Source organism: Biomphalaria glabrata, chromosome 4 (assembly GCF_947242115.1).
Source record: "Biomphalaria glabrata chromosome 4, xgBioGlab47.1, whole genome shotgun sequence".
Lineage (NCBI taxonomy): Eukaryota > Metazoa > Mollusca > Gastropoda > Planorbidae > Biomphalaria > Biomphalaria glabrata.
Window position 1 is genome coordinate 16,508,946 of NC_074714.1, and position 16,005 is coordinate 16,524,950.

At 41.8% G+C, this 16,005-nt stretch overlaps 1 protein-coding gene across 1 annotated transcript; it reads left to right on the plus strand.

Annotated features, from left to right (window-relative positions):
- The first annotated feature begins 11,529 nt into the window (after positions 1–11,529).
- On the plus strand, positions 11,530–13,206 carry LOC129925800 (uncharacterized). Its single transcript, XM_056026409.1, has one exon. It carries the CDS (start codon positions 11,530–11,532, stop codon positions 13,204–13,206), a length of 1,677 nt encoding a protein of 558 aa, XP_055882384.1.
- Positions 13,207–16,005: the final 2,799 nt, after the last annotated feature.

The window sequence follows — 16,005 nt, forward strand, 5'->3', positions numbered from 1 at the left end:
TTCCATTTAATAAGCCTTTTATAGAACCATTCTTTCAACAACTGGTGTACTTTTCCTTAAGCTCTGGATAATTGCCTTTTTTAGATCATGTGAATTAGCCACATGTCAAGAAGAACACTCCCCTAAAATATTGAATTACGAGTCTATAGGAAAGTGATCACTCGCTAGATTATCACTACCAAGTTGAATCGTAGTGGATTGGGGATATCCTTAAAATAAGGTGTAATCTAGCAAGAGGCCCATATATACGTTTAGTTGTTAATCCGTCGTATATGTGAATGTGAATCATTTAGTTAAGCATTTTTTTTAGTAACGTTGTATATTAATTGTTTGCAGTACTTCCGTCTTCTGTCTATAGAAGAAAGTCTCATTCATTAGAACTAGATCTATATTTTAGTGTTTATCTTATTTACATTTATTTATCTTCATAATTTAATGTATTATATTATTGATATGCACTTCTGATTGTGATAGCAGGTAATCGGTAATTAGGATCTAGCGTAATCTAGATTAGATTGGGGGGGGGGGGGACAATCAAGGTGAAGCCTGATTTCCCATACAGCAATTTTGTTGTTTGTAAATAGACAGGTTGGTCTATTTACCAGCGACTCGTGTTGAGTAACACGTGGTCGGTCAAGTGTGCGTGTGTCGCACAGTGAAATTCAGTCGGGTCAGAGGGTAGATACTTGCACCACAAATACTGAGTGTATTTTAGAAAGTATAGGAATGATTGTACATCCAAGTCTAGACGCCAAGAGTCACACATTTAATTCCATTCAATTGGGAGATATTGGGAAGCCGCGGAGCGAGGTTAAGCGCACAAGTTGGTTCTAGTTATAGAACATAGCTAAGAAGGTAACTCAGGTAACAAGTAAGGGTAACGTAACATATAACAGGTAAATAAAATGGCAACTGCTTCAAGTCACGCCAAGACAGAACTAGAACTGCGCGGCAAAGAAATAACGGCTTATGTGCAGCAGATGGTGGCGGCGGAGGCAGAACGCTTGGAGCGGGAACGAGTTAGAGAAGCAGAAAAGGCGATAGAGGCAGACCGCGTAGAGCGGGAAAAAGAGAACCGGAACGCACAGAGTGAGAGAGAGAGAGAGAGAGAGAGAGAGAAGAGATGAGGAAGAAAGAAAGGTAAAGATACAAGTGGAGCAGATGAGGATAGAGGCTGGTGTAAGTGTTACCACGGAGAGCAACAGCAACAATAGCGCCAACACGGAAAACCCAAGTAGCGCCGCAAGGATCAAAAGGAAAATACAACCTTTTGCGGAAGATAAGGACGACATCGGCGATTACCTAAAGCGTTTCGAAATTAAGCTCGCACAGTTCAATATCCGAGAGAAGCGTCACAGTCTCGCTTGACATTGCCTGTTATATGTTCACCTCGGGTCAAAGGGGTGAAAAGGCACGTGCGACGTCTGAGACAGAAAGAGGAAGTAAGTGACGCGCGCATCTTGCGGGGTGTTTTCTTTTGTGCACAATAATTTACTTTAGTTTCTAAGGACGCGCTTTTGTTGATGTCATTTGCTTCCTTGCTTCTGTTGTGGTTGTACTGATGTTTGATCTTTGGTTGGAGTTCTTTTCTTTGGTGTTTTCTTCCCCAGTATTGGGTAAGTTAGTTATTTCTTAGTGGTGTAGCTCTTAATTCGTTGGTCCTGTGATCTTGTGAATGGAGATCTCAAGGAATGCTCATTTTTCTTGTTTAGGGACGCAGGTTTGGGACTCTGTTAGAGTCAAGTCTGAGTGTACGATTTCAAGAATGCGAACAGCCCTGAGAGTTACAGACCAATTTCCCTCACATCGTGTGTGGGGAAGGTTGCGGAGAGAATCAATAACCGACGGCTTACGTGGTTCCTTGAGTCCCACAATTTAATTTGTCAGGAACAGGGTGGTTTCAGACAGCGATGTAGTACAATGGACCAGGTAACAGTCTTTATGAAAGAAGTAGCGGACGGTTTCTAGAGAGGCGGAAGAGAGAGGAAGGGTGAGTCGACACTTGCGGTCTTTCGAGATTTGAAACAGGCGTACGATAGAGTCTGGAGACAAGGATTGTTGCTTAAGTTGATGGACCTTGGATTAAACTCCAATATGTACCGGTGGATCAAAAGCTTCCTAACGAACAGGTTAGTTCAGACACTTTATGGCGAGCAACTATCAAACAAGAAGATACTCGAGCAGGGGTTGCCACAGGGCTCGTCACTCTCGTGCACACTTTTTCTGGTATTCATCAACGATTTGACCAAACGCCTGGGGTGTCGCTCACTACTTTTTGCAGACGATCTGCTAATCTGGAAAACTGGGAGGTCTGCAGCCGCTCTTGTTGCGGAAATCCAACGTGACCTAGTCACGATTTCTTGCTACACACGTTTGTGGAATATGGAAGTGAATTGTGCGAAAACGGTCTGGACCCTCTTCACTCTTGGCAAAGATGTCTACAAAGAAAATATTTCTCTCTCAATCAATGGTACCGAGCTAAAAATGGAAGCCAAGCCGAAATACCTGAGAGTCACCCTGGACCCAAAAATGGGTTTGTCCGACCATGTGAGACTGGTACGAGAACAGGCCTCGGAGAGCCTTATGGTAGTCAAGCGGTTAGCCACGACCAAGTGGGGGGCCAAAGCGAACGTGTTACGGGCCCTCTACATTGGAGCGGTAAGGTCGAGGATGGAGTACTCGTCTCTTGCACAAGTCTACGCCTCACAAACGTCTCTAGCGGGGCTGGACTCAGTGCAGAGACAAGCAATTAGACTCATTTGTGGTGCATTTCGTACGACGCCAACTGCGGCATGTGAGGTCATGACAAATCTCCCACCACTGAGACTACGAAGGGAGCGAGCCGTTATGATCGCTTACGAAAAATTCAAACGGCTAGAAGAAGGCTGCCCAGTTAGAAGTCTGGTCGACAACTGGCAGGACGGAAATCGGCTGAAACGGAACTCTTTCATGCACTCGGTGCGGGAATTGTCCAAAGAGGTCGATGATTTACCCAAGCTCTCGCTCTGCATGGGGCTTCTTCTCCGGCGAATGCTCCTGGAATCCCGGAGGTGAGGAAATCAATAAGAAGTGCACAAAAACTGTCCTACGAAACACAGCCAGAAAACTGTCGCCCAGTACCCAGCAGACTCCATTAAGGTGTTCACAGATGGTTCCACGAGAGAGAACCTTAGACAAAAAACTTCTGGGTATGGTGTGGTGGTTCGATTCCCTGGCTCGACTGAAAACGAAGAGATTCTAGGTTCGTGTTCTGGCAGGAGCAATTACGTAGCAGAAATGGTAGCAATTCAAAATGCAGTAGAGTACATTGAAGAACGACTTAACGAGAAAACAGCACAACCCAGTCCTATTGTGCTATTCACAGACTCTCTGTCGAGCCTACAAGCCATTGAAAGCTCAGCCGACACGCTCCCTGAACCTTTGGCAAAAACACTGGCGTGCGTGGGACGCCTCCAAGAAAAACACGACATTCGGACGACATTCCAGTACGTACCTGGACACGTGGGGGTCGAAGGTAACACGAAGGCTGACTTATTCCGGCACAAAGCTGGAACCTGTGGACGAGCCACAGACTTTTGTGCAGGCGCGTGCGATAGTGGACGAATGGGCAAGAGATAAATGGTGTAAGAGCTGGGAAAATGGTAACACGGGAAGGGAAGTCTGGCAAAACTTAAAAGGGCCCTCCAAATCGGACGAATGGTGGCGGGTGACAATCACTAGGTACCGAACTGGACACTGTCCAATCGGTGCCTATTTTGCTAAATTTAAACCAAACTTCGATTCACGCTGCAGGCATTGTCAGGACGACGTCGAGACAGTAAACCACATCCATTATGAGTGCGCAACACTACACCCCAAACATGGCCATATGAGTGAAGCAGAAACTGGTTTGCATGAGGAGCTTGCTCTGTACGGAGACAGAGAAGTTCTGAGAAGAACTGCCGCTTTCCTTGTCCATGTTATCAGAGAATAGAGTTCTCAACACGGTGCCCTAGTGCGATGAGACTTACGCGGTTCTTGCCTCCATTGTTTTAAGTTGTGGGTGTCGTGCGCGCGTGAAGTTTTCTTTACATTTAATATTGGTGTTTTAGCGTATAGGAAGTAGTTTCTTTTTAGTGCGTTTGTTGTCTAGAATATTGTGTGTGTGTGTGTGTTTACGTCATCCTTAGTTCCCGCAAGAGAGAGAGAGCTTCTTTTGTGAGCTAGGTAGCTGGTCTGGTTGTTTGTTTCCCCCTTGTATAAGAATACGGTGCTAGGCTTTGGGCTATGGGAAAGTGTGTCGCCTTTCCGTCTTTGGAGTTTTGCAGTAACTCTTGTTGTTGAGGTGTAGGGAGTTGAGGTTACGTTGGGCGCCGAGATGGAGTGTGAGCGTGGAGGTGTGTTATGGAAACTTATTGGCGTTATATTAGACTAATTATTAATTCAATGATGACTTCAATGATAGTGATGTATATGTAAATATGTTGATAACTTATAATTAATTATTATTAAATATTGTTCATATTGATAACTGTTGTTAGTCACTAACTGTTCAGTTGAATAACTGTTATTCGTTGTTCGTATTTTACATGCCACTACCTTTGAGTTCTTGTGTTACTCTGTTCAGGCTGGGGATAGTTACTCTTTGAAACTATTGTAACCTGTTCTTTTATTTATTGTCACCAACGCCTGAATCCTCTGACTCTGAGCGGCAACGTGTGAGTGGATCGAGTGCTTGTCGACGGGATCGACCTGAAACTGTGTGTCTTGCTGGCTGGTGTACCGGAACCGTCCTGAAGTTAAAACCGTTGGTCTGCTCCAGTGGCATTGGTTGTCTGTGGCTTTTCTCTTCTGCGGAGCCTGGAGTGAGGCGATTTTCTTCCGACGCGGGATACTGAGCAGATAAGTCCTTGGCCCTGTTTTTGTCGATGCGCCCGTGATTTCAGTTCGCCCGTTATAATTACGTAATAATATATTATTGTTATTTCGTTATTCCTCTCTATGGTCTAACTTTGGTTTGTTAGTGATAGTTAGACTGTAAGTAGTATTTAATAGTCTGTGTGATGGAGACAAGGTTGACTCTAACCGCCCAGTTCATCAGTGCTCTCGGGTATGATGGTGAGAGGTTGGAGAGGTATGTGACAGAGCAGAAGGCTGACTATGAGAGAGCTAAGATGGAGGAGTTTGAACGTAAGAAAGAGGAGTTTGAAAGAGAGACGGCTAGGCTTGAGCTAGAGGAGAGATTAAAGAAAGAGGCGAAGGCAGAAGAGGAGAGATTAAAGAAAGAGGCGAAGGCTGAGGAGAAAGCCAGACTTGAGCGTGAAGAGAGGTTGAGAAGAGAGGCGAAGGCAGATGAGGCCGCCAGACATGAACGGGAGGAGAGGGCCAGGCGTGAGGAACACGAGAGGTGGAAGGAGAGAGATGCTAGAGAGGAGCTCAAGAGAAAAGATGAACTGGAGTTGGCACGGCTTAAAGAGAAGAGGCAGGTGCAGTGGTAGGTCAGGCAGTTGAGGTGCGACAAAAGAGTGTCTTGGACAGGCTAGACAAGAACTTCCAAGGCATGAAGGAGGATGATGACCTTCTAGCATACCTGACGCACTTTGAGGCCGTAGCAGCAAGGTGTAAGATTGAGAGTAAAGAGTGGGCCCTACTGTTGTCCTACAAGCTGACGACATCGCTCAAAAATTTTATGTTGAGGGACAGTCTGTTCCTTAGCGACAAATATGAGGATGTCAAAACGGCACTTCTCCGCCACGCAGACATCAATGCGGAGACATGCCGCAAAAGGTTCCACCGGGTCAAACCACGGCAGAATGACTTCCGTGGGTATGTGACTGAGCGGAGGACCGCGCTGGACAACTGGTGCAAAATGGCCGAGGTAGGAAAGACGGTAGATGAGATCAAAGATCTCTTGATTAAAGACGGGATACTTGAGAATGTTTCAGGGGAGGTCTATCGACAACTTGTTTTAAACAAGCAAAACACTGTGGAGAACATGTTAGACATTATAGAGGGGTTTAAAGTCGCAAATTCGGGGGCGTCGCTTGCTAAAGAAGAAAGTGTTTATGTTGCGGCGGCGTGTGGCGAAGCAGTGAATCGTGGCCCAGCCGTTGAAAGAAAAGTGATTGTTTGCTTCGGGTGTGGCATGAAAGGCCACAAGTCAGTTGAATGCCCTCAACGTTCGCCAGTAGCGAACTCCACCCCTGTTGCGGATGGAAGGTCTAAGAAAGCACCCGCAACCCCTGCAAACTCTCACCCAAATAGAAATGTTTCATTGGGGCGTTATCGGAGGCAATTTGATGGTAGTGGGCGCAGAATCCGCGGCACGAGCACGAGATGACAAAGTTGTGACGTGGAGGGGCGTCCTCCTGATAACGGATACGGAAGGTCAGGTGGTACAGGGGAGTACGCACCGAGACCCAACTATAACAACAGAACCTTTGGCCCACCGATTAGATACAGGTGACTGAGTGGTCCACATGATGTGCAAAATTGTTGCAATTGTTCCCTAGGAAAGGGTCTTGATTTTTTTTCCCCTTGTAAAAAAGAAACATTATCTTATGTGGATAAATCGTTGCGTGACAGATCGGTAGGCAAGTTGAAGTTTGAAAGTGGTAGAGTAAATGGTAAAGTTGTGTCTGTGCTGAAAGATTCTGGTTCAAGCGTGATAGGTATTAGGAGGTCGTTAGTTGGAAAGAATGATATGATTCCTGGAAGTTACAGGTTGAAACTTGTTGATGGGACTGTGAGAGATTACCCGTTGGCGTGCGTTTACATTGAGACTGAATATATTGTTGGTAAGTTTGTGGTAGCATGTTTTAGGGATCCAGTGGCAGACTTAATTATTGGGAATGTAGATTTGAACGGTGGCAGTCAGCTTGGTTGTGCTGCTGTAACTAGGGCGATGAAAGAGAGAGAAAATGATGACAGTGTTATGAATGACAGCGGAGTGCTGGAAGATTGTCGTGATGTTCTAGGTACGAGTGATGACTTTTTACGTGAACAATTGAGTGATCCGTCTTTGAAAGATCTCTGGGAGCGGCAGGTAGATAACTGTGTTGATAATAAGAAGAATGGATGTGTAGAATTTAAAGTATTTGATAGATTGTTGTATAGAGTATTTAAGGGAGAATGTGGTGAGGAAGAGAGACAGATAGTTGTACCGTCGTCTAAGAGGGAGCTTGTGTTAAGAACGGCGCATGAGAGTATGCTAGCGGGTCACTTTTCAATAAGGAAAACGAAAGGAAAAATTTATAAATATTTTTTTTGGCAAGGTTTAGACAGGGATGTGAAAGAGTTTGTGAAATCGTGTGATGTGTGTCAGAAAGCTAGAACACCGCGTCGTTGTGACAGAGTGGAACTGGGTCGTATGAATGTGATATCCACCCCATTTTTTAAGGTGGCCATTGACATTGTTGGCCCATTGGAGCTAACAGAAAATAAAAACAGGTTTATTTTAACCTTGGTGGATATTGCTACAAGACGGCCGGAGGCTATTCCACTACGTAATATAAATACAGAGACGGTAATCGAGGCACTAACCACCATATTTAGCCGAATCGGACTGCCTTGTGAAATATTGTAGGATCAGGGGGGTCAGTTTACCTCCGAACTGTATAACCAGGTGTGTGAGTTCTTCTCAATTAAACCGGTGCACTCTACTGTGTTTCACCCCTCCTTGAATGGTCAAATTGAGAGGCTAAATGGGACTTTGAAGTCGTTCCTTAGGAAGGTTACCCAACATAGCCCACGGGACTGGGATAGAAAGATAACTGCTGCATTATTTGCATTTAGGGAAGTTCCTAATGAGACAACTGGGGTGTCTCCGTTCCAGCTTGTTTATGGTAGGCAAATGAGGGGTCCATTGTCTATTTTAAAACGAGTTTTTACAAATAGGGAAGAAGAAACGGAGTATAAAAATGTATTTAGCTACCTATTGGACTTGAAAGAAAGGTTGTCTGTCGTTACCGCTATTGCTAGTGAAAATGACCAAGTAAATAAAAGTAAATATAAATTCCAGTATGACAAGTATTCATCCAATCGGGACATAGAGGCGGGAGATTGTGTGTTGGTTTTAAAACCACAAAGAGACAATAAGTTGGCTGTATTTTGGCAAGGCCCGTATAAGGTTGTCAAAAAAATGTCAAAGTTTAACTTTGTAGTACAGAAGGACGAGAGGCTGAAAATGTACCATATTAATAGGCTTATGAAGTATCATTGTCGGATAGGAAAAGTAGATGAGGTAGTTAGTATTCATTCTATTGGTGATGAAAATAAGTTTTTATCAGCCAATATGGTGTCTGTCGTGAGTGACGAAGACGCAGATACGGAAGGGTTGTCTAAGGAAGATGCGCTGCCTAACATTCCAACGTTGGAAGTTAGCCAGAAGTCAGACGGGAATATCTTGGCGCAGGTCAAAATAAACCCCGATCTTAGTTCTGTGCAGAGAAATCAGGTTGATGATGTTCTAAATGAGTTTAGGGATATCATTTCAGATTCGCCTGGTAGAGCAAAGGTAGAGAGATTTTCTATTACGTTAACAGATACAAAACCTATTGCACTAAAGCCATACGCGGTTCCCATACATATGAGGGATAAAGTTAAGCAAGAAGTTGACAGTATGCTTGAATTGGGAATAATAGGTCCCACGAACTCGCCATATGCAGCCCCGGTAGTCATTATTAAAAAGAAAGATGGGTCGTTAAGACCATGTATAGATTTTAGAAAACTTAATAATGTAACTCAGATCCCGGCTGAAGTGATACCTGAGCAGGAGGAGTTGTTTAACAAATTGTATAAGGCCAAATATTTTACTTTAGTTGATCTTACTAAAGGTTATTGGCAGATTCCCATTAGTGAGGAAAGTAAACCATACACAGCTTTTCGTGTATTGGGGGAACATTATATGTTTCACTATTTACCTTTTGGGTTAAGTGGGGCCCCAAATCATTTTAATAGGGTCGTTAAACGTATGTTGCAAGGTTTACAAACCGTTTTATTTTATTTTGATGATATATGTATCTTCAGTGAAGATTGGGATACACATTTGAAAAGTGTCCGTAATGTTTTCGGCGCTCTTAGGGAAAATGGTTTTACGTTAAAGCCAGCCAGAAGTGGGGTTCACTAATGTTAAGTTTCTCGGACATAATGTAGGGCAGGGGGTTGTTAAGCCTGATCCTAGTAATGTTAAGAAAATTCTAGAGTTTAAAACGCCCACAACAAAAAAGGAAATTCGTAGCCTCATTGGGTTGGTGAATTATTACAGCAGGTTCATACCGAGATTCTCTGATCTAGTGTACCCTTTTACTGATCTATTGTGTCGGGGTCGGTCTGTTAAGGTGTACTGGAATCATGAGTGCGCGGAGGCTTTGAGCAGGGTGCAGGCGTATCTGTGTAGGTACCCCATTCTTCGTTTGCCTGATCCTTCATTGCCATTTTTTCTTCAGACCGATGCCTCGGACAAATGAATCTCCGGTATACTGATTCAGTGCGTGAATGGTGTTCTGCATCCCGTCAAGTATGTGAGTCGCAAGTGTTGCCTCGGGAGCAGAGGTATTCCATCATCGAGAGAGAAGGCTTGGCTATCGTATTTGCCATTAGAAAACTTGACCGATATCTTTGTGGAAAGACGTTTCACCTCCAGACGGACCACAAGGCCTTGGCTTATCTTCGGAGCACGAACTTTACAAACCACCGTGTTACGAGGTGGGCGCTGATGCTCCAGGACTACACCTTCGACGTGTGTCACATCAAAGGAGAGGACAATATACTTGCAGACTTGTGCTCAAGACTGGTGCGATTGACACAAAGACTATTTTATTATAGCTATTGCTTGATATATATGAAGATGTATGTAATATGTATTGCTTGTTTTATTATGCAATGTAATGTTATAATGTTTTAGGATGGATGTTGTTCTTTGCGACATCATCTCTGTGAATAATTCTGTGATTCTTCGGCTTCAATGTTGGGAAATGTGTCCTAATTTCTTTTGCTGTCTCTATACTTCAGTTTTCAATTTCTTTTTTGAAGACTGGACTTGTCTTCGCAAGATCCAGTTAGGGGGAGAGGGGGGATGTCGTGCGCGCGTGAAGTTTTCTTTACATTTAATATTGGTGTTTTAGCGTATAGGAAGTAGTTTCTTTTTAGTGCGTTTGTTGTCTAGAATATTGTGTGTGTGTGTGTGTTTACGTCATCCTTAGTTCCCGCAAGAGAGAGAGCTTCTTTTGTGAGCTAGGTAGCTGGTCTGGTTGTTTGTTTCCCCCTTGTATAAGAATACGGTGTTAGGCTTTGGGCTATGGGAAAGTGTGTCGCCTTTCCGTCTTTGGAGTTTTGCAGTAACTCTTGTTGTTGAGGTGTAGGGAGTTGAGGTTACGTTGGGCGCCGAGATGGAGTGAGAGCGTGGAGGTGTGTTATGGAAACTTATTGGCGTTATATTAGACTAATTATTAATTCAATGATGACTTCAATGATAGTGATGTATATGTAAATATGTTGATAACTTATAAATAATTATTATTAAATATTGTTCATATTGATAACTGTTGTTAGTCACTAACTGTTCAGTTGAATAACTGTTATTCGTTGTTCGTATTTTACATGCCACTACCTTTGGGTTCTTGTGTTACTCTGTTCAGGCTGGGGATACGGGACCATCATATCATACCCTACTTAAGCGGCTAAACCCACCTGACAGTGGGCTTCGCGGGCCCTGATCGAATTGTGACACTGAGATTAAGCTATGTTATTTTGAGCAATATGTTTAACTTCAATTTGCCTTGTACAAACTATTAATATTTATTCATCATTTATGCCACATCATATCGTTACTCCATTAAACATTTGCTATGTTATATGCAATCTCGTTATGACTAGTGTATGTTACTATTTGCATTATTGTTTTTTTTTATACTCAGTTCATAAATTGATGGCTAGATTCTTAGGGGTGCCCAGGCAGACGAGCCACGGCTAAATTACAACCCCGACAGGAATTTAATAAACACTGTTCAGGTGGGGATCCCGGGCACATACATCATACCCTAGATGAAAGACTTTGTAATGAGATGAAGCCAGACCCCGACAGACTACTGCCCTTGCGTCAACTTCTTCCACCCGAGAACCTAAATGCACAAAGGCGAGCTGTTGGTCTATTCTCCTACTATGCCAACTGGATAGGACATTTCTCAGATAAGATCCATCCTTTGGTACACAACAGAACTTTCCCACTCCCTGAGAGAGTCAAAGATACATTTCTTGTTCAATAAATATTTATTTTTAGTGGTAGAAGGGAGTGGTCCCTTAAAGTCAACACTAAGTCTCTCAAATGGTGATGTGGCTTTTACTAAGCTGCCGGCAGATGGTTGATAAAAACGAGGTTTTATCTCTGCACAGATGGGGCAATTGTTTACTACAGTTCTTATTTTTTCAACTGCATACGGAAGATTCTTTGACCGGACGAAATGGAGCATTCGCACTATGCCAGGATGACAAAGAGTTATTGCATTTATTGAACAAGAATCCTGTGGATTAATTGTGCTTCTAACCTTAAGTATGGATCGTTTTCTAAGACCTGAAAGATTGGTGGTGGATCCTAATGATCCGGACGCTCAAAGGATCTGGAAGCACTGGCTTCACACATTTGAAAAATTCGCATTAAAACTAGCTGTATCAGAAGGTGAGAAGTTCGATCTACTATGTAACTTTATCTCACATGCTGTGTACGAATTGATATCTGACTGTACTGACTTTGAATCTGCTGTAAACACACTAAATGGACTCTATGTCAAACAAACCATTGAGGTTTATGCTCGCTATCTCCTATCCAATTGTAAACAGGAAACGGGACAGAGTGTTGACAGATATATTCAAAGATTGAGATTGCTAGCTAAAGACTGCCATTTCAGAGCAGTCACTGCCCTCGAAAACCAGAACGAGGCCATCAGAGACGCATTCATTAGTGGCATGTCATCACCAGAGATTAGGCAGAGACTTTTAGAGTACTCATCTCTGGACCTCGCAAAGTCATTGGAGGTAGCTAGATCTCTTGAGATGGCACAGAAACATTCTGTGACATATAACTCGCCACAAGCCACTACTTTTCAAGCACAACAATCCACTACGTCGGAATTGTCACTTTGCTCTGCTGTAGAAGACACAATTGATTCGACAACCGGTACCATAGCTGCAGCTCAAGGCAAGTGCTACTTTTGTGGAGGTGCTATCCACTCTCGTAGCAAATGCCCCGCTAAAGATGCAACCTGCAATAAATGCGGTAAAAAGGGACACTACAAAAAGGTATGCAAATCAAAACTTTCTACAGTTTACAGACATAACTCTGATTCAGCGGCGTATACAATAACAGCCGCCTCTTCGTTTTCTCTATCTCGTGCTGTAATGAAGATACAAGTTAACAACATTACCCTTGACGCCCTCATCGATACAGGTAGTTCGGAAAGTTACATTTCTGCATCGGCTGTCAGAAAGTATAGATTCAAAACTTTTCACTCATCAAAACATATATCTATGGCCAACACGAACCTAACTGGTTATACTCGAGGCCATGTTAATGCTGACATTAAGAGTAAAGGCTCCAGTTATAAAGACTTCAAGCTACACATACTTGACAACCTCTGTGAGGATGTTATTTTAGGCCATGACTTCCTTGAACAACATGAAAGTGTACACATCACATTTCAGGGGCCTAAACCAACAATGGTGTTAAATGGAATGAAAGCTGCTAATGTCGAACCCGCTCCTCTTTTCCAAAATATGCTTAAAGAGTGTCGACCTATCGCCACAAAATCCAGACGATATTCTGCAAACGAAACTCTATTCATCAATTCAGAAGTTGAGAGACTCTTAAAAGATGGCGTCATTGAGCCCTCGTCATCTCCATGGCGGGCTCAAGTCTTAATAACAGCTAACGAACGACACAAACGAAGAATGGTAGTGGACTACAGCCAAACTCTTAATCGGTTCACACTTCGGGATGCTTATCCCTTACCTCGCATTGATGACATGGTCTCTCAAATAGCTAAATACGAAATATTTAGCACCCTTGATCTTCGCAACGCATACCATCAGATCCCTGTAAGGAAGACTGATCGCCCTTATACTGCCATCGAAGCTGGAGGGAAATTATACCTATTCTGTAGGATACCCTTTGGAGTAACTAACGGGGTAGCCTGTTTTCAACGGACAATCGACAAGATCATAGAACAAGAGTGACTGAAGGGTACATATGCTTATATTGATAACATCACCATTTGTAGTAAGGACAGAGAAGAGCATGATAAAAATCTGCATAAATTTCTTGGGGCTATAAAAAATATGGACTAACTCTTAATGAGGAAAAGTGTGCATACGCATCCTCAAGAATAAGATTACTAGGTTATGAAGTCTCCCATAATGATATGAAGCCAGACCCCGAAAGACTACTGCCCTTGCGTCAACTTCTTCCACCCGAGAACCTAAATGCACAAAGGCGAGCTGTTGGTCTATTCTCCTACTATGCCAACTGGATAGGACATTTCTCAGATAAGATCCATCCTTTGGTACACAACAGAACTTTCCCACTCCCTGAGAGAGTCAAAGATACATTTCTTGTTCAATAAATTGTAGTGACCTAATAAAACACTACAGGAAGACATGTCTTGAAGCTAGGCTTTATTGAACAAGAATGACAAAACAGTTCACAATAACACAGTACACACACATACACACACAAGCTGACCTGGACACCATGACATTTTGACACACTAGAACAGATCAGTTCACAACACACAACAGGAAACATAAATACATAACACCGCCATTATCCATGACAACGTAATCTCAACATACGGAAAAAATGAGTTTTGTGATGTTAGGTGAACTGTTTAATCAACGAAAAATATTTGTCTCGTTATCACCCACTATTACAATAGGTTCGTTTTGTATTTGTGGAGACAAGTAAGTATTTGGTCTGGAACTAGGCTTAGTTCGAAGCAATTGTTCTTTCAAGATTACATGAAAAGTAATTTCACCAACCCCTAGAAATGACCTAGATTTTGTCTTTGTCATTCTTCTTCAACTTGTTCGCGATGCCCATTAAATGCCAGATTCTATATATTTTAGGGTCTAAGGCATTTAGCTCTAGATCTAGCTGAAACCAGCGTACTGCACAATGGAGAAACTAAATATGCGTTGCCTTCAGAGATTTAAACAAATCTAGCAAACTTGATTCAACATGGTTAACAGCTTCGTTTAATGTAAGAAAGAACATTGAAGATTAATTAATAAATGAAGTAAATTAATTGCTATTAAACATTTCAACTTCAGTAGCTTGTCTTTGTTCATGTATATACAATGCGTTGATTTTATTGAGGGAATTTATCCTTAGTTTGATGCCCCTTACCACTTGATGACCCGTGCGGCCCGCACCACTCTCCCATGGGTAGCTACGCCACTGACATCAACCATCAACAGTAGATATAGATCCTCATATGTAGATCAAAAGGAAGTAAAGAAAAAAGTAAAGAAAACCAGTGGCGTCACTAGGATGGGTGTCACACGGTGCGATAAGATCTGGGTGTCACCCCCCCACACACACATACTTATTCTTCCCAATAAAAAACTATCTTTGTTTAGTTCTTTTTTTGCGCAATACTACAGTTCGTTGATTGCTGTTACACAACGTTCAAATGAATGTCGATTTTATTTGAAATTATTTTATGTCTGACATTTTATTGTTAATTATTACATATATTAACATCTAATTTTTAAATTGGAAACTAATTAAATATGCTTTTCTTAGCAAACCTTTTTTAACAACTCTTAATGGAAACTTTTTAACATTATAGTGGTAGTTTCCTGAGGACGACTAATGAAAAATAATGCAACTTTATGAAAAATATATTGATCGGTAAAAAAACTTGAAAAGAAAATATATATATATATTTTAGCTTCACATTTAAAAGTTTACAATAGCTTTAGAAAATAAAAACTTGAATTTTTTTTCGGATTTCAAATTTGAAAATTTAATAAATAACTTTAAACTTAATATAATTTGCGACTTCGTTTTCAATGGACAGAATTGCTTGATTTGAAATTCGTTTTTCAAAAGTTATTAATAGTTGTTAATTAACTTTAGTTTTGAAAAGCTTCTTTCACCATATGCCACGTAGACATGCATTTGGCAAGAAACAGTTAGCGGTTTAAATCAAAGGCTGATAGAGATTCGTTGACGTCCTTCGAAACTTTGCTGCCTTCTAGTTTTGGTATTTCTGTTCACAAATCTTGTCGTCTGGCTCAGTATAAACGAGATTGATGCACTCAGTATTAAACTCCTGTTGTCTATTTGAATAGTGAATCCGGCATCTTAAGATCACTTTCCTGATACTTTCATATTGTTAAAACTTATTGCACTTATATGCTAGTTTAATTTGACAAAAATTATCTCAATAACATTTTGAGCTAACTTGTCACATATTTCGTAGAGTAAATGTTAAAGTGCTCTAGCTTAGCCACCACTTTGCCAATAAGTAACACTTTTATTTGAAAGTACTCCTGTGTTTAGTTGACTTATTCCCCAGTACATCTGCCAACAAGAAAGTAAAGCAATGATAAGTATGCATGAATTCATAGACAGCTGGCACTGGTCTTTGCACTGCTCCTCTAGTGCTTGCATTTTCAGAGTAACGGCAAAGATTTTAGCCGTCACACTTAAATAAAATCGTTCTTTCATGAGTCTAACAGCAACATAATGAGCACACCAGCGAATTGTTCATCAATTAAAATATCAGATCCATTGGTAACAGCGGCAAAGAAAGAAAACGTCTTTCTAGAAAACCGAGAAAATGTACATTTCAAACATTTTCTAATTAATACTTTTGACCACATAGCTTAAGTAAACGGTGCACACTTCCATTCAAGTTTCTTTTCTGCTCTTCATTATTACTGCCTGCACTTCTTCATGAATCCTTAACATTGTCCCTGAGCTCATGTATCAATACTTTAAGCCTATCTCTTTCCAGGCGTTTTAAATTA